The sequence below is a fragment of the Siphateles boraxobius genome, unplaced genomic scaffold (assembly GCF_051911475.1).
Source record: "Siphateles boraxobius isolate OS27281-9 unplaced genomic scaffold, OSU_SipBor_1 127, whole genome shotgun sequence".
In the NCBI taxonomy this organism is placed as follows: Eukaryota; Metazoa; Chordata; class Actinopteri; order Cypriniformes; family Leuciscidae; genus Siphateles; species Siphateles boraxobius.
This window is the reverse complement of record NW_027508730.1, coordinates 517,138-537,500: the sequence shown is the minus strand read 5'-3', so window position 1 is coordinate 537,500 and position 20,363 is coordinate 517,138. Positions and strand designations below refer to the sequence as shown.

General features: G+C 39.7%; 1 protein-coding gene across 3 annotated transcripts in view; it reads left to right on the top strand.

The window, feature by feature from the left end:
• Window positions 1–20,363, top strand: part of filip1l (filamin A interacting protein 1-like) — a 77,724-nt gene that overhangs the window by 56,303 nt on the left and 1,058 nt on the right. For all 3 annotated transcript variants that reach the window (XM_077225163.1, XM_077225165.1, XM_077225164.1), the window contains one exon: window positions 4,412–7,190. In XM_077225163.1, the coding sequence (XP_077081278.1) occupies window positions 4,412–7,190 (2,779 nt within the window). The remainder of the gene's footprint in view (window positions 1–4,411; window positions 7,191–20,363) is intronic.

Here is a 20,363-nt window from a genome sequence, read left to right as displayed (position 1 = left end):
TTTGCTTTGCATCAAATCTGTTGTTAAACTTCGAACAGTAGAAATGCAGTGCAGATCAGTGTGTTCTGATGATGATGATGATGTTCAATCTGTGGTTTCGTGTGAATTCAGTCTTAATAACATTGTAAAATGCAGAATCACTGCAGATGATGTTCATCAGTTTGTTTCACTGTTTAGTTACATTCAACTTAATTTCATGCTGCATTCAGGGTTGATATTAAATACGGGAAAATGAGCAGATTTTGGAAAAGGACAAGATTATAATTGTTAGATGAACATGATCAGGTCACGCACTGTCATTAACTTCAGTCCTGTTATTAACTCTTGTTACACAGTTATTATCTTCAGTACAGTTACTCAACAGTGCAGGAATGAGCTCTTTCTGCTCTTCATCTCACTAAACTCCTGCGTTTATCTTTAACATGGTCTCGTTGTGGAGGATTTTGTAAAGTTTAGTCCTTTTAAAGCTCGTTCAGTGTTTTTGAGCATTATAATCCCGGTATGAGCGATTGGTCTCAGATCTGCTGCCCTCTGCTGGACAAACGTGTTTCGAGATGAGTCTTTTATCCCATAATGCTTTAATTATCGGCATTCGGCGTCCGTCTCGTGTTCTGTGCGACATTTCAGGACGTTGTTGTTTTCATGCATCTTCACATATAATATAACAGAAACACACAAAATGTACAAGTCATTTAACTGTAGTCGAGTTTTTCCACGTTCTCTCAGATCGTCTTGAGATTTCACACACCTTTATTCATGACAACATTAAATCCTTCTCACAGGCTTTTCCAACTCCATATTAAAGTCTTTTTTCCATGGCATAGACTTTTCCTGACTTTTCTCTGTAAAAATCTGGGCTCTCGGGAGCGAGTCCAAGTCGATCGGGCGTTCGAGGTTAAAACAGGGAAGGAGTGTTTCTCTGTAATGGAGGACTGATTCCCTGAGCTGTTTCAGGCCCGTCATGTTTCTGTGTGTTTCCTCATGAGAAACGCCACGGTTCATGTTGAGATTGATCTCACGGTTTAATGTAGAATGTGCTTCGGTGGTTAGAAGATTGAATAAATGCGAGTGCCAGTATTTACATGATGACAGAAGACGTGTCATTCCTCTTGCTGAGAATCATAGGTTGTGTCTCAATTAACATATTTCATGTAAACACCACACAGTTCAGTTGTGGGAAAGTAAAGTGCGGCAGCTTTAAGACTTACATCAGTCCTTTATCTTGTACTGTTGCGTCCAGCTGAATTCATTATTCCTTCTTAGCAAGCATGCACACTAAACACTGAAAATAGTACAGTAGTCAACAGTTGAAGTGGATCAAAACCTTTCATCAAAGTTATACATGAATTTTGAACAATACCCGTTCTTGTCCCTTGGACAACTTTGATGAATGTTTTTGATCCACTTCAAATGTTGACTACTGCTCATGATCCAGGCTCATCGGGCACACTGTGGAGTGTGTGTACCGTGTCTCAGAATGCACTGGATTTAATCTTGCATACTGATTAGGACAGATAATATATAAACGGATGCATAAATCTATCATGCCAATAAATCACAGAGAAATGCAGCTTGAGGTTTGAGTTTATGAGGCTGTTCAGATGCATGTGTTTTTTGTTCCTGTGATGGATGATGATAAGTGAGCGTTCGCACAATAGCGCTTCAATCTTACGCCGTTCAACACTTTCATTTTCTTCTGTTAATAGCGAACCACAAATGTTTAATGAAGTCACCAAGAGACCAATGTAAGCATAACGCCACAGATATTCCCAGCATCAGTAGTGAGGACGCTGTATGAATGTTCAGTCTGTAAAATCTCATAGAATAGAATTATGCTGTCTCAAGTCAAGTCACCTTTATTTATACAGCTCTTTTTACAACACAGATAGTTTCAAAGCATCTTCACAGAGATAACAGGAAAATAATGAAGCAGATCTAGAAGAGAATAGCGTCACGGTTTATAAAGGAACTCACTGGTGCTTTGGTTCATGTTCTGTAGGACACTGCACTGTGATTATAATACTGTATTTTCAGAATCTGACTTTTATTTTCTATCGTTCTGTTATTATTATTAAACTGATTTTCCATTACTTTTAAGTGGCTGAAGCCACGTATGAGTGACACACTTTAATACGCCTCGTCCCACTGACATCATCCCAGTCCACTGCTGGTTAGGAGCCCATGAAACTGGCTTTGTTTACATAGCCAGTAATGGCCTTTGGAGGAGGGGGAATTCCTTCAAATATAAAACCACTGAAGGAAGGTGGTGGTGTTCATGGGTGTGTTGGGGGGGGGTTATAGAGGAACCCCCTTATTAAGAGTCTTTTTCCACTTCCACTGTAATGTTCCTTCTGTAGTCAAAACACTCTCCAGCGCTGCCGGCTTTAGGGAACAGGGAAGCGTTCGCCATCGTGACCCTCTCTCTGCCCGACTTCTGGAAAACACACTGCCCCAGTTTGAGTCTACTGGGTTTTACTTACAATCATGGCCTGACATTAACACCCGCCAAATGCATGTATTTCAGCGTCGGCGTGTATCGCAATCACTCCTACTAGCCACTTTGGCAGGTTGAATTTTATATAATATAGATTTTTCAGTTGTATGCTTTTAAAACGTCAACTGACATGATAAACTAAGTGGAATGTAGTGTTGTCAAAAATATAGATTTTTCTTTACATATCGATACTGAAATATCTGAAACTCTTGCGCAGGAGACACAATACCAGCTTCTCTCTCTCATCTCTCCGACAGAGCTACACACAAACCCTTTACTCTCTCGTTTCATTTGTTCCGGATGTATATTGTTGGTGTTACAGGGCGAGGGATTGCACGTATTGAGCATAATTTTACTCATTCCCGCAGATTTTGTGCTCACACCTAGGGGTGTCACGATTCTCCAAATCCTCGATTCGATTAAATTTCGATTCTAAGGTCACGGTTCGATTCGATTCTCGATTTTTACATTAACTTTTTTTAGAGCCGAAACCGGCCAATCAGGATGCTCTCTGTCTTACATGCGCTTCATGAGGCACACACAAGGTCTCTCGCTCTCTCCCTCTCTGCCGTGCGCGCGCTATACGGTTTGGAGCAGTTTTTTCTGTCTCGCATGCGCGCTCTTGCTCGCTCACTCTAGATTCCGGGAGATTTAACTCATTCGCGTGCATCAGGGAGCCGCTATCAATCTGCGGGAGACTCCCGGAACTTCCGCGAGACTTGGGATGTCTGCAAACTGTGGCTTTTTTGAAGCGCGAACGTTGTCAACATAACTCACTGGAAATCCAAAAAACATCCACACCTGCGACTTCAACGAAAGAGGAGGGGGTTCAAGTTCTGTCGATGGGTCTCCTGCATCTGCAGTTGCAATGCTATCTTTTCAGTGGCTGTAGGTAAGTTAGAGGAGGTCGACCATAGACTCGCAGCACTTCAACATGTGTTTTTTTTCCACTTAGCACGCCGCCCGGACGTGACGTGGGGGCGTGGCAGCATCGACGATTCCATTTTTTTATTCGAAGTTCGAGATTCTGAATTAATTTCGATCGATTTCGATTTAAAATCGAAATCGTGACACCCTTACTCACACCCAAAGTGCGCACACATAAAGACAAGTATTGGCTATATAAAACAGTATAATGGGTCAGTACGTCAGGTCTTAAAGTGGCAGCAGCCTAATATACCGTCTGACAAATTATGAGATTATATTAAAAATATCTATATGGCAGTTTTTCCCTCATGACAAAATTGTGGCCAGTGAAAATGCTGAGTGGCTTTCATGTCAAGCCCTGCTTACATTTATACCTCTATATACATGAACAAACATGGACACAGAGGTTCCCAGTTGAATACCAGTTCAGTTAACTTTCACTTTAGGCTTATGTGTTTCTATATATCTACTGTATGTCAATGTCACCGACAGACGGCAACAGAATCTTTGTCAGGTTTTGTCGGATCAGTCTGAAAGTTTCGTATGCGTCATTCGGTGGCTCTGAATTGTCAAAACACCTCTGTCAAAATGCTTGCTACGGATGCGGAAAACGCAGAAAATTGAACCCCATCCCAATTTTTTTATGACGGATGAAAGTTTCGAAGGTAGTGTGTAAGCGTAATTGAATTAACGTGAGGTCATATTTATTTTCTAATGTGGGAAAATTTCAGACGAGAATTTCGGACTCAGTGTGCAGGAACCTTTAATCTTTTGGCGTCTGTTAGCATTGAACTTGGTTTCATAGATTTATCATTTGATGGGTCGTGGAATGTCTGAGAAATGGCGTACTGTAATCTGGTGATTATCCATGGTGGTCGGTGCAGTGTGAATCAACCTTTACAACAAACGTTTAAAATGTTATGTTTAAAAAAACAGGCTGTTCTGGATGTCTCCTCTTAACAATATTTTCCTATTTTCTTCTCTTGACAGATTGAAACTGCTCATTGATCAGGAAAAGACATACCAGGAGAGAAAGGAAGAAGAGAACACAAAGAAAGTCACAAGTCTAAAGGACGAGCTAACCAAGCTAAAGTCCTTCGCTCTCCTGGTGGTCGACGAGCAGCAGCGTCTCGCAGAGCAGCTGACCCAACAAACCACCAAAGTCCAGGAGCTCCAGAACACGGTCACACACGCCCAAGACGAGCTGAGCTCCGCCCAAACCCGGTTGCAAGAAGAGGAGAATAAAGTGCACCGCTTGGAAGAGGAGTTACGCAACCAGGCCTGCCATTTCCACCAAGAGCAGGACGCCATGACTGCCAAACTGACCAATGAAGATGCCCAGAACCGACAGCTACGCCAGAAGCTCTCCGCGCTCAGCCGACAGTTAGACGAACTCGAAGAAACCAACAAGACCCTCCATAGAGCAGAGGAAGAACTGCAGGAGATACGGGATAAGATCAGCCGAGGGGAGTGTGGAAACTCCAGCCTTGTGGCGGAGGTGGAGGAGTTGAGGAAACGAGTGCTTGAAATGGAAGGGAAAGATGAGGAGTTGATCAAGATGGAGGACATGTGCAGGGATCTCCACCGAAAGCTGGAGAAGGAGTCGAGCCAGAGCTGTGGCTTAAAGGTGGAGGTGGACAAGCTGAATCACAGAATCATGGAGCTGGAGAAACTAGAGGACGCCTTTGGGAAGAGCAAGCAGGAGTGCAGTTCACTGAAAAACAACCTGGAGAAAGAGCGAACCATGACTAAACACATGTCCAATGAACTTGATGTGCTAAGAGTCAGAATCAAGGAGCTTGAGGCTACCGAAGACCATTTGGAGAAGATGGAGTTGACACTGAAAGAGGATCTGACAAAATTGAAGACACTGACCGTCATGCTGGTGGATGAGAGAAAGGCCATGGCCGAAAAGTTAAAGCTGATGGAGGACAAAGTGCAAAACAGCAGTGGGAAACTGCAGGCAGAACAAGACAAAGTCAACACAGTCACTGAGAAATTGATCGAAGAGAGCAAGAAAGCCCTGCGCTCGAAGGCCGAACTGGAGGAGAAGATGTGTGTTGCCACTCGGGAGAGGGATGAGCTCAAAGCTAAGCTGAAAGCGGAAGAAGAGAAAAACGGTGATCTTCAGTCTAAAGTCAGCATGATGAAAAAGAGGCTTCAATCACTGGAAGCAGTGGAAAGAGAGCTATTGAGGAGCAAATCCAAAGAGGAGCACACGAAGAGCCCTGGTCCTTACCGCTTCCAACAGGAGGACAACAAAGTGAAAGATTTGACCCAGGAAGTGGAACGCCTCAGGAGGAAGTTAAAGGAGATGAAGGTGGTTGAGGGTGACCTTTTGAAGACTGAAGATGAGTTCGAATCCCTGGAGAGGAGATACTCCAATGAGCAGGAACGAGCAAAAGCCCTGATGGAGGAACTGGAGATGTCCAGGAACGAACTGTCCAAGTACCAGTTGGCTGAGAAAGAGGAGTCCAACCAAGAGCACATCTTATACAAGCGTCTGAAAGAGGAAGAGGCCAAATCCAGTCATCTCACTAGAGAGGTAGAAGCCCTGAAAGAGAAGATCCACGAGTACATGGGCACCGAGGAATCCATCTGCCGCTATAAAACAGACCACACGACCCTACAGAGAAAACTCACCCAGCAAGAGGTCAGGAATAAAGAGCTGGCCAGAGAGATGGAGAGTCTTACGCGAGAACTGGAAAGATACCGTCGCTTCAGCAAGAGCTTACGACCGGGAATGAACGGAAGACGTTTCTCAGATCTGCAAGTCTCCACAAAGGAAGTCCAAACGGACCCAACCGACACCCTATCCCCGAATTACAGGAATCTGGCACCGCTGGAACGTGCCCTGGTCAACGGCAAGCTCTACGTGGAGAGCGATCCAGAGGACGAGGACAATTACAATGAGATCAACCTCACAAAATGCACTCCGTCGCTCATGAACAATGTCAACAACCTTAACAACAACATGAGAAGAGTAAGAGGCCCTTTCCTTAAGACTAGAGAAAGTCAGCACTCGATGAATGGCAAGATACAACCGAGGCAGAACGGGAATCACGTTCAGCAGGGGGACGTGTTCCTCACACACAGTCCTGGACAACCTCTCCATATCAAAGTGACCCCTGATCTCGGGCACAACACAGCAACTCTCGAGATCACGAGTCCTACGACTGAAAGCACCCAGTCCTTTACAAGCACGGCGGTCATCCCGACAAGTGGAGCTCCAAAACAGCGGATCACAATCCTTCAGAACTCCCCGATCTCACCCTCCAACAAGCCCAAGGTTTCTCCTCCTCTTCCGGAGACTCCCGGCACTCCCGATCGATCCCTGTCTCCGCTCACAATGCCAGCCTATTCCCAAACTCTATCTCCCGAGTCCTGCGGATCACTGACCCCGGACCGGGCCATGTCACCCATTCAGATCGTGTCCGTAACCACTGGATCCCCTGACCCGGGAGAGTTCGCCGGATCTAATCCCGTATTCCGCGTGAGCCCGGAAAGGCAGAACAGCTGGCAACTACAGAGGTCCAACAGCTCAGGTCCAAACGTCATTACCACTGATGACAACAAAATCCATATTCACTTAGGGAGCCCCTACATTCAAGCCGTGAACACCTCAGGCAAACCCGTCAGCCCCTGTTACTCCCTCGGGCCGGAGCAAAGGATCCCAGTGCTGTCCAACGCCAAAGCCAACAACAAAATCACAAGCAGCATCGTGATAAAACCCACATCCAGCCCCATCTCACGGCCCTCACAAATTACAGTAAGTAATATCTGTGATTGACCTGAACCGGCTAGTGTTTGATTAGTGACTGTAGAAGAGTGTGTCCCTTGATCATCCGTCGACCCCTGACCCCGTCGTCTACTGCTCCTACAATCCCTCAAATCTGGTGTTCTTGACTGCAATAACTTGACTGGCTAACCAGTGCAACTCTACTTCCTTTTGTTGGTTTGATTTGTTTGTTTCTAATAATGACATGTTTATGTGCATGATATGTAAATCGAAGGCAGAGAAAACCCACACATAACGAGAACACAAGCACTTGTGCTTTTTCACTTCACTTTGAGGTTAAGTGCACTTACTGTTTTTGCTAGACAGCAAATTATCCTGTACCATTAAAGTTCACAGATTGATGTACAAACACATTTTTGGTTTGTTTTTTATTTTCCTCTTACATTTTATGTTGGGTTTCTGTTAGTAATTAAGGTAACACTTTACAATAAGGTGAATTAGTTAATATTCATTTCAACATTTACTAATACATTATTTAAATCAAAGGTTGTATTTATTATCATTAGTTAATGCACTGTGAACTAACACGAAAAAACACGAACAGCTGTTTTTACTAACAAACATTAACAAAGATTTATAAATACTGTAACAAATGTATTGCTCATTGTTAGTTCTTGTTAGTTAATACATCAACTAATGTTAACTAATGAACTTTAATGTAAAGTGTTACCTTTAAAATTAGAATGTTAACAATTAATTTATTAATTTGTTATTAATTTGTTTGTTATAGATTAATTTACTATTATTTTACGCATTTGATACATTCTGATGAGGTAGGCCTACACATGCACACATTCATCATGTAATATTACATGATTTCATTTATCAAATGCTCGTTTCGGACAACATTTAACCATTAATAAGACATTTAGGGGCAGATTTACTAAACGGCAAATTAGAGTGAGAGCGCAATTCCATAAAAGTGCCGATGGGAGTGTAAAGTTAAGACGAAACAAATTAAAGAACTGGATAATTTCCATAATGACCAACACAATCTACCAAGAGCAGCGCAGATTAGCGTTTGGTTCAAGACGTGCTTATTTGGGAGGTTAATAATGGCGCAAATAGGCTACCAGTAAACCGATGAGCGCAAACCTTAGTAAATCACCTTGCAGGATTCATTGAAATACTCCTCTCATAAACGCTGTGTCTGAAAGGGAAACTCCTACAAATGCAGCCGCAGAAATAACCCTGTCCTCGCCTTTTCAGCGCTAATGTTTCACTGCGAGTCTTTAGTAAATCCTGATTAACACCTAAAGAGGGTTTGCGCTGGAGAAGCTGATAGTAAATCTGGCCCAAAGTACTACATTTATAAAGTAAATAATACCTGTGATAACTGAGAAAATGAGTCTGCATGGTTTGAGTTGATGTTTGGCCGGTCCGCCAGCATCGCTCGCTCTCACTGAGGGAATCTACAGTCTTCTGCAGTGATATCATGGAAAAGTCTGACCGTCTGCATGGGCCTTTGCTGCCGCATGAGATTTGACTCCGAAGAAAAACAACATTAAAGCTCTGCAGTGTGTAGAAAGTTAAAGCATTAACTTGATGAGTTTGCATGCACTGGTCAAAAAAGTTTTGGCAGAAGTATATTGAAACTAAATATCTGTCAAACGCACTGGTACATTACAGCATGCTATAAGTGTTCTTTTTAATGAATCGGCTCACACACATGAGGACTATATCAAGCGTTAAATTGATTCAGGCTGAAATCTGTGCCGTCTGGAGTGTGTATCCTCTGCTTGTCTGGCTAAACACACTTCTGTTCATGAAGGGCTCGGGAACAGCTGTGATCATGAACCGAGACGATGTCTCATCAGCCCTGTTAGTGAATCTCACACACACACACACACACACACACACACACACACACACACACACACACACACACACACACACACACACACTCTCTTTCAGCTCGAATCCATGATGCTGAAACACAAATGAGACGATGCATGATCATCTTCATTAGAGGATTCAACACTGCAAAAATTATTTTCCTTACTGGCCTTGTTTTCCAAAACATCTAAACATCCTTAAAACAAGATGTAGCCTACATGTTCTTCAGCAAAATGAAGCAAAATATAAATCTAACAAGCTTTTTTTCTCTTGTTTTAAACATAAACTTCACAAAATGTATCTGAAATCAAGACGTAAATGTGTGTTATTTTGCTTTTCCGGTAAAAGTATCTTGGTAAGAATATATTTTTTGCAGTGAAGTTATGGCTGATATAGTTTACACACAGATCCACATGATTACACTGCAAAACACGACGCTCTTCCTCAGTGTTTCTGTCTCGCTTTCCAGAACAAACGAGATTTACTGGAGAGGTTTTCTAACACGTAGCCTATCAGTTGGTGCTTGAAACGAAAACAAATATCTCAATTTGGTCAGAAGAATAAACTTAATTCAAAAGGAAAACAAGATTCTTTTTCTGACCTCATTGACAGATTTTTTGTTCTTGTTTTAAAGCACAAACTCACTTGATTTTGATAGATTTGTCAGAAAACGGCTGATTTAACAGGACAAAAACACAGAAGTAGAACATCATTATTTGCAGTGAAACCTGTGAATAAAACAGTTAAACGTCTGAAACGGTAGTTTAGCTGTTCTTAAGCCGGTTTAGATTCAGATGTCCAGCTAAGATTAGTCGATGATCAGAGGATCTCCTCAGTAAAGAACCGAGTGAAGGAAAGAGGTGTAGAGGCGGGTCTGAGGCCCAAACAAAAGCCTTGTTTAGTTTCTATGGTGACCGTGGAGAGAGAGCGCGAGGACACTTGTAATTAGCGCTCATTACGTGCATCTCGGACTCGACCCGTGTGTGTTTCTGCTTATTACTCGAGCCCAACACAGCCTGACCCACATATCAGCATTTTTCATGTCTGACGTAAACCTGCAGGCTGTTGGTTTCGGAGAGCTCAGTTAGAGACTTCACACGCACACACACACACACACACACACGCACACACACATGCACAACTATTGTTTCAGTCGGACTGAATTCATTGCGATTGAATCTGAATGCAGTGTTTACATGAACGCTGAACATGTGATCGGGTTGATGTGTGTGTATATGTCACAAGCTTCAAATCGGGATAGATGTTTTTGACATGCACACACTGCACAAATATACAGAGTTTCCTGATGTCTGCGCATAATAACTATTCTCATACAGCTCTTTATTTGTTTTAAACAGCAGACTCTTAATTGTCCATTTCTGGTCATAATTGTGACAGAGTGTGTTCGCTGTTCTATAACTGGTTTTTCTTTATGGAGGAAAAAAATAAATGACAAGTGAATCATTTCCCTGCAAAGACAGAAAGGCATGAGGTGTGTGTGTGTACAGTGTGCTGGAGCTGATGAGTGATTGACAGCGCCATCTTCTGGTCATCTCATCACATCACACATCTGTATAATCTCTCATTTCCAGAACACAGCTAACAGTCTTCTAAAGGTCCGTCCACACCAAGAACGATAACTAGGGATGCACCGATACCGATACCAATCTCATGTACTTGTACTCGTACTCGTAAAAATACCCCGATACCAAAGACCGATACCTCACGTGACGTAACTGACAGAACGTAAATCTAGTGTTGCTAGATTTAATAGTACACTCTAATATTTCACTTTACACTTTCGGCTGTGATTACATTGTTACTCAGCGTTATGTTATAAACATTTGTTCTGTGATTTCTTTGGCACTTTATGACAAATTTGATTGTCTTGTTGTCTGTGATTTCTTTAGCACTTTGACAACTTTGTGACAGGCAGGTAAAAATTACATTCATTATGTCCTTGGTTTTGCCCTTTGGAGGTTATTGGACACATAAGAATATAAGCACATAAGAATGTTCTTAGAAAATTACAACAGGCATCGGTATCGGTATCGGCGAGTACCAGGAAAAAAATATCGGTACTCGTACTCGATCCTTAAAAAGTGGTATCGGTGCATCCCTAACGATAACTATAATGATAACTATATTTATTTATTTATTATTTATTTATTTATTTAATCAGTTTAAAGTTACAGGGACCGTGCACATTAATAAACGCTTACGTAAATGTGCCAGTTTTGCCATCTTGGCTAATTTTCAACTGCAGTCACTGGGCAGATGTAATGACCGATAAAATACATTCAGAAAATCAACAATACTTATACATACATTAAAACACATTTCATAAAAGTTCATAAAATACATTAAACAAGGACATCAAATCAAACCATGAATCAGATGATTTAGAAAACTACAGAATATGAGTACACACTTGATTGTCTTTTAGCCATGATTTTAATTTAATCTTAATTAGCCCATATGAAACAACGTCTCTAATCGACGTAGGCAAACTGTTCCAAGTGTGTGCTGCTCTCACAGAAAAAGCTGACTGACCAAAGGCAGTTCTTCTCATTTGTACGACACAATCCCTCTTGTTACAGACCTTGTATGTCTAATAACAGTATTTTTTGTTTTATAAAAGCAGTTAGTGGTGGGGGAGCTAGGCCATGTAAAATTTTAAAAACAAGACAAGAGTCTGTGAATTTAATAAGATTGCCCCAAGTGATTAAATTATGTTTTTTAAGCAGTAGCAGTGATGATATTAGGCTTCCTATCAAGCTTGATGGTACAGTAACTGCACATGTTTAAGTGTTGTGCTGGAGGCTTGTGCCCAGCTAGTCAAACAGTACAACAAATATGGCATGATCATAGCATTCAAATATATTGTAGCTGCCTTTGTAGTCAAACAATTTCTTATATGACGGAAATTTGACATGTTCATTTTTACTATATTTATAACTTTTTTAATTTGTTTTTTAAATGTAAGATTAAAATCAATTATTATACCTAAATATTTGAAATCAGATACCATTGACAGTTGTTCCCCTGCAATATAAATATTTGCTACAGAATTATCCGTTGACCTCTTTGTGAAGAACATACATTTGGTTTTCTTTATATTTAAATAAAGACGGGAATCACTAAGCCACTGCATAACATCGTCCATCACTGCCGTGAGCTTGTATGCTGTTTGCTGCTTGTTCGGCGCATGTACATAAATGATAGTATCGTCTGCATACATTTGAATCTCAGACTCATTGCATTCAGTCGGGAGATCATTTATGTACAGGCTAAACAACAGGGGCCCCAAAATTGATCCCTGAGGTACACCAATATTACAACTAATCGCCGACGATACCTCATCATTTATCCTAACCCTTTGCTCCCTGTGTTGCAGATAGGACTGCATCCATTTCATTACATTGGGGGAGACATTAAACATTGACATTTTTTAATAGGACACAGTGATCCACAGTGTCAAACGCTTTTTTAGGTCTAAAAAAAGCGATTTGCAGTTTCCGTTGAATGATTCAATCTAAAACCAAACTGCATAGGATGCAATGTAAATGGGCTGTTACTGAGATGACTAATGAGTTGTTCTACTACAGATCTCTCAATTACCTTTGACACAATAGGTAATATACTAATTTATCTGTAGTTACAGACCTTTGGAGTATCACCTGTTTTGTGGATCGGTGTTATTATAGCTGTCTTCCACGCTTTGGGATAAATTCCTTCATTAATGGATCTATTAATAATATGTGTTAATGGATTAGACAAACATTCATTAAACACTTTCAAGAACATTGTGTCCAGTCCATACACATCTTTAGCTTTGGAATTTTTTAGGGACCTTATTATCATTCTCACTTTAGCTTCGGATATTTCATGAATCTCAAATACAGGTTTATCGTAATTTACAGGCATCATAATTAATGGATTGATAGATTGATTATGTATCAGTGACGATACTGATTCTACAAAGTATGAATTAAAAGCTGATACTATTTGAGCTTCGTCCTGGGTAATCCTATTATTTATATAGATTTCGAGGCGCTGTTTATTACCACTATGATGTTTTCCGGTCAGCCTCTTTATGTTCTCCCATATTAGTTTGGTATTTCCCTTTGCTTGATCAATGACATTAAGATAAAAATTAGCTTTTGCTTTCCTAATCTCCTTTGTTACCTTATTTCGTAGTCCTACAAACTTTAGTCTATCAGTTACTAATTTTGATTTTAAGGCTGCTTTCAATGCTGAATCTCATTCTTTCATCAGGTTGTGCATGTCAGTACTTAACCATGGAAAACCTTTAGTCGGGTTTAAAAATCGGGTTTAGTTCTCCTTAAGAAATTATTCACTGTACGTTGAATTGTGGAGAGAAAGATCTGACAGTCAGAGTCGACATCAGAGTAAGAAAGTAGATTATTCCATTTATTCCTTTAATTGCATTTTCAAAGTCATTTTGTTGTCCCTTCGGTATTCTGAAGTGACTAGGCTTATTTACACCACAATTAAAACGTGTTTTTGACAGTTTCCTAACTTCTAGTGTCAAATTATGATCCGATAACCCGGTAACCAAATTGAGTGTTTTAACAATTCTCTCTGGTTTATTACTGAATATCAGGTCTATCAATGTTTTTGAACTCTGTGTTATTCGTGTTGGTCCCTTAATTAACTGTGTCATGTCAAAGGTATCTATAATTCGTTTTAGGGCATTTCTTTTGTTTTTATCTTCCCAGTTTATGTTAAACTCCCCCATTAAAATAACCTCTTTCCCAGAATTACATTATTTTAAAATACTCTTTAGTTGGTCTAAAAACAAAACGAATGTGGAAGAGGGTGGTCTATACAGGCCAATAAGGTTAAAGGACATTTGGGGAGACATAACATTAAGCCCGATGCATTCAAGCCCATCGTCATGCTTCCACTGGATTAGACGGCAGTTGATGTTATCTCTAACATCTACTCATATATCAGCGCATCTACTCATATATCAGCACATCTACTCATATATCAGCACATCTACTCATATATCAGCACATCTACTCATATATCAGCACATCTACTCATATATCAGCACATCTACTCATATATCAGCACATCTACTCATATATCAGCGCATCTACTCATATATCAGCACATCTACTCATATATCAGCACATCTACTCATATATCAGCACATCTACTCATATATCAGCACATCTACTCATATATCAGCACATCTACTCATATATCAGCACATCTACTCATATATCAGCACATCTACTCATATATCAGCGCATCTACTCATATATCAGCACATCTACTCATATATCAGCACATCTACTCATATATCAGCGCATCTACTCATATATCAGCACATCTACTCATATATCAGCGCATCTACTAATATATCAGCACATCTACTCATATATCAGCACATCTACTCATATATCAGCGCATCTACTCATATATCAGCACATCTACTCATATATCAGCACATCTACTCATATATCAGCGCATCTACTCATATATCAGCGCATCTACTCATATATCAGCACATCTACTCATATATCAGCGCATCTATTCATATATCAGCACATCTACTCATATATCAGCACATCTACTCATATATCAGCGCATCTACTCATATATCAGCACATCTACTCATATATCAGCACATCTACTCATAAGCGCATCTACTCATATATCAGCACATCTACTCATATATCAGCACATCTACTCATATATCAGCACATCTACTCATATATCAGCACATCTACTCATATATCAGCACATCTACTCATATATCAGCACATCTACTCATAAGCGCATCTACTCATATATCAGCACATCTACTCATATATCAGCGCATCTACTCATATATCAGCACATCTACTCATATATCAGCACATCTACTCATATATCAGCACATCTACTCATATATCAGCACATCTACTCATAAGCGCATCTACTCATATATCAGCACATCTACTCATATATCAGCGCATCTACTCATATATCAGCGCATCTATTCATATATCAGCACATCTACTCATATATCAGCACATCTACTCATATATCAGCGCATCTACTCATATATCAGCACATCTACTCATATATCAGCACATCTACTCATAAGCGCATCTACTCATATATCAGCACATCTACTCATATATCAGCACATCTACTCATATATCAGCGCATCTACTCATATATCAGCACATCTACTCATATATCAGCACATCTACTCATATATCAGCACATCTACTCATAAGCGCATCTACTCATATATCAGCACATCTACTCATATATCAGCACATCTACTCATATATCAGCACATCTACTCATATATCAGCACATCTACTCATAAGCGCATCTACTCATATATCAGCACATCTACTCATATATCAGCACATCTACTCATATATCAGCACATCTACTCATATATCAGCACATCTACTCATATATCAGCACATCTACTCATATATCAGCACATCTACTCATATATCAGCACATCTACTCATATATCAGCACATCTACTCATATATCAGCACATCTACTCATATATCAGCGCATCTACTCATATATCAGCACATCTACTCATATATCAGCACATCTACTCATATATCAGCGCATCTACTCATATATCAGCACATCTACTCATATATCAGCACATCTACTCATAAGCGCATCTACTCATATATCAGCACATCTACTCATATATCAGCGCATCTACTCATATATCAGCACATCTACTCATATATCAGCGCATCTACTCATATATCAGCGCATCTACTCATATATCAGCACATCTACTCATATATCAGCACATCTACTCATATATCAGCGCATCTACTCATATATCAGCACATCTACTCATATATCAGCGCATCTACTCATATATCAGCACATCTATTCATATATCAGCGCATCTACTCATATATCAGCGCATCTACTCATATATCAGCGCATCTATTCATATATCAGCACATCTACTCATATATCAGCACATCTACTCATATATCAGCACATCTACTCATATATCAGCGCATCTACTCATATATCAGCGCATCTACTCATATATCAGCGCATCTACTCATATATCAGCGCATCTACTCATATATCAGCGCATCTACTCATATATCAGCACATCTACTCATATATCAGCACATCTACTCATATATCAGCGCATCTACTCATATATCAGCGCATCTATTCATATATCAGCACATCTACTCATATATCAGCACATCTACTCATATATCAGCGCATCTACTCATATATCAGCACATCTACTCATATATCAGCGCATCTACTCATATATCAGCGCATCTACTCATATATCAGCGCATCTACTCATATATCAGCGCATCTACTCATATATCAGCGCATCTACTCATATATCAGCACATCTACTCATATATCAGCACATCTACTCATATATCAGCACATCTACTCATATATCAGCACATCTACTCATATATCAGCACATCTACTCATATATCAGCGCATCTATTCATATATCAGCACATCTACTCATATATCAGCGCATCTACTCATATATCAGCGCATCTACTCATATATCAGCACATCTATTCATATATCAGCGCATCTACTCATATATCAGCACATCTACTCATATATCAGCGCATCTACTCATATATCAGCACATCTATTCATATATCAGCGCATCTACTCATATATCAGCGCATCTACTCATATATCAGCGCATCTACTCATATATCAGCGCATCTACTCATATATCAGCGCATCTACTCATATATCAGCACATCTACTCATATATCAGCGCATCTACTCATATATCAGCGCATCTACTCATATATCAGCGCATCTACTCATATATCAGCGCATCTACTCATATATCAGCACATCTACTCATATATCAGCGCATCTATTCATATATCAGCACATCTACTCATATATCAGCGCATCTACTCATATATCAGCGCATCTACTCATATATCAGCACATCTACTCATATATCAGCACATCTACTCATATATCAGCACATCTACTCATATATCAGCGCATCTATTCATATATCAGCACATCTACTCATATATCAGCACATCTACTCATATATCAGCGCATCTATTCATATATCAGCACATCTACTCATATATCAGCACATCTACTCATATATCAGCGCATCTATTCATATATCAGCACATCTACTCATATATCAGCGCATCTACTCATATATCAGCGCATCTACTCATATATCAGCGCATCTACTCATATATCAGCGCATCTACTCATATATCAGCGCATCTACTCATATATCAGCGCATCTACTCATATATCAGCGCATCTACTCATATATCAGCGCATCTACTCATATATCAGCACATCTACTCATATATCAGCGCACCTACTCATATATCAGCGCATCTACTCATATATCAGCACATCTACTCATATATCAGCGCACCTACTCATATATCAGCGCATCTACTCATATATCAGCGCATCTACTCATATATCAGCGCATCTACTCATATATCAGCACATCTACTCATATATCAGCGCATCTATTCATATATCAGCACATCTACTCATATATCAGCGCATCTACTCATATATCAGCGCATCTACTCATATATCAGCACATCTACTCATATATCAGCGCATCTACTCATATATCAGCACATCTACTCATATATCAGCACATCTACTCATATATCAGCGCATCTACACATATATCAGCACATCTACTCATATATCAGCGCATCTACTCATATATCAGCGCATCTACTCATATATCAGCACATCTACTCATATATCAGCGCATCTACTCATAAATCAGCGCATCTACTCAGATATCAGCGCATCTACTCATATATCAGCGCATCTACTCATATATCAGCGCATCTACTCATATATCAGCGCATCTACTCATATATCAGCGCATCTACTCATATATCAGCACATCTACTCATATATCAGCGCATCTACTCATATATCAGCACATCTACTCATATATCAGCGCATCTACTCATATATCAGCGCATCTACTCATATATCAGCCCATCTACTCATATATCAGCGCATCTACTCATATATCAGCACATCTACTCATATATCAGCGCATCTACTCATATATCAGCACATCTACTCATATATCAGCACATCTACTCATATATCAGCACATCTACTCATATATCAGCGCATCTACTCATATATCAGCACATCTACTCATATATCAGCACATCTACTCATATATCAGCACATCTACTCATATATCAGCGCATCTACTCATATATCAGCGCATCTACTCATATATCAGCGCATCTACTCATATATCAGCGCATCTACTCATATATCAGCGCATCTACTCATATATCAGCGCATCTACTCATATATCAGCGCATCTACTCATATATCAGCGCATCTACTCATATATCAGCACATCTATTCATATATCAGCGCATCTACTCATATATCAGCGCATCTACTCATATATCAGCACATCTACTCATATATCAGCACATCTACTCATATATCAGCACATCTACTCATATATCAGCACATCTATTCATATATCAGCGCATCTACTCATATATCAGCGCATCTACTCATATATCAGCGCATCTACTCATATATCAGCGCATCTACTCATATATCTGCGCATCTACTCATATATCAGCGCATCTACTCATATATCAGCGCATCTACTCATATATCAGCGCATCTACTCATATATCAGCGCATCTACTCATATATCAGCACATCTACTCATATATCAGCGCACCTACTCATATATCAGCGCATCTACTCATATATCAGCGCATCTACTCATATATCAGCACATCTACTCATATATCAGCACATCTACTCATATATCAGCGCATCTATTCATATATCAGCACATCTACTCATATATCAGCGCATCTACTCATATATCAGCGCATCTACTCATATATCAGCGCATCTACTCATATATCAGCGCATCTACTCATATATCAGCACATCTACTCATATATCAGCGCATCTACTCATAAATCAGCGCATCTACTCATATATCAGCGCATCTACTCATATATCAGCACATCTACTCATATATCAGCGCATCTACTCATATATCAGCACATCTACTCACATCTACTCATATATCAGCACATCTACTCACATCTACTCATATATCAGCACATCTACTCATATATCAGCACATCTACTCATATATCAGCACATCTACTCACATCTACTCATATATCAGCACATCTACTCATATATCAGCACATCTACTCATATATCAGCGCATCTACTCATATATCAGCGCATCTACTCATATATCAGCACATCTACTCATATATCAGCGCATCTACTCATATATCAGCACATCTACTCATATATCAGCGCATCTACTCATATATCAGCACATCTACTCATATATCAGCACATCTACTCATATATCAGCACATCTACTCATATATCAGCACATCTACTCATATATCAGCACATCTACTCATATATCAGCACATCTACTCATATCTACTCATATATCAGCACATCTACTCACATCTACACATATATCAGCACATCTACTCATATATCAGCACATCTACTCATATATCAGCACATCTACTCATATCTACTCATATATCAGCACATCTACTCACATCTACACATATATCAGCACATCTACTCATATATCAGCACATCTACTCATATATCAGCACATCTACTCATATCTACTCATATATCAGCACATCTACTCATATATCAGCACATCTACTCATATATCAGCACATCTACTCATATATCAGCACATCTACTCATATATCAGCACATCTACTCATATCTACTCATATATCAGCACATCTACACATATATCAGCACATCTACTCACATCTACTCATATATCAGCACATCTACTCATATATCAGCACATCTACTCACATCTACTCATATATCAGCACATCTACTCACATCTACACATATATCAGCACATCTACTCATATCTACTCATATATCAGCACATCTACTCACATCTACACATATATCAGCACATCTACTCATATATCAGCACATCTACTCATATATCAGCACATCTACTCATATATCAGCACATCTACTCATATATCAGCACATCTACTCATATCTACTCATATATCAGCACATCTACACATATATCAGCACATCTACTCATATCTACTCATATATCAGCACATCTACTCACATCTACACATATATCAGCACATCTACTCATATATCAGCACATCTACTCATATATCAGCACATCTACTCATATATCAGCACATCTACTCATATATCAGCACATCTACTCATATCTACTCATAT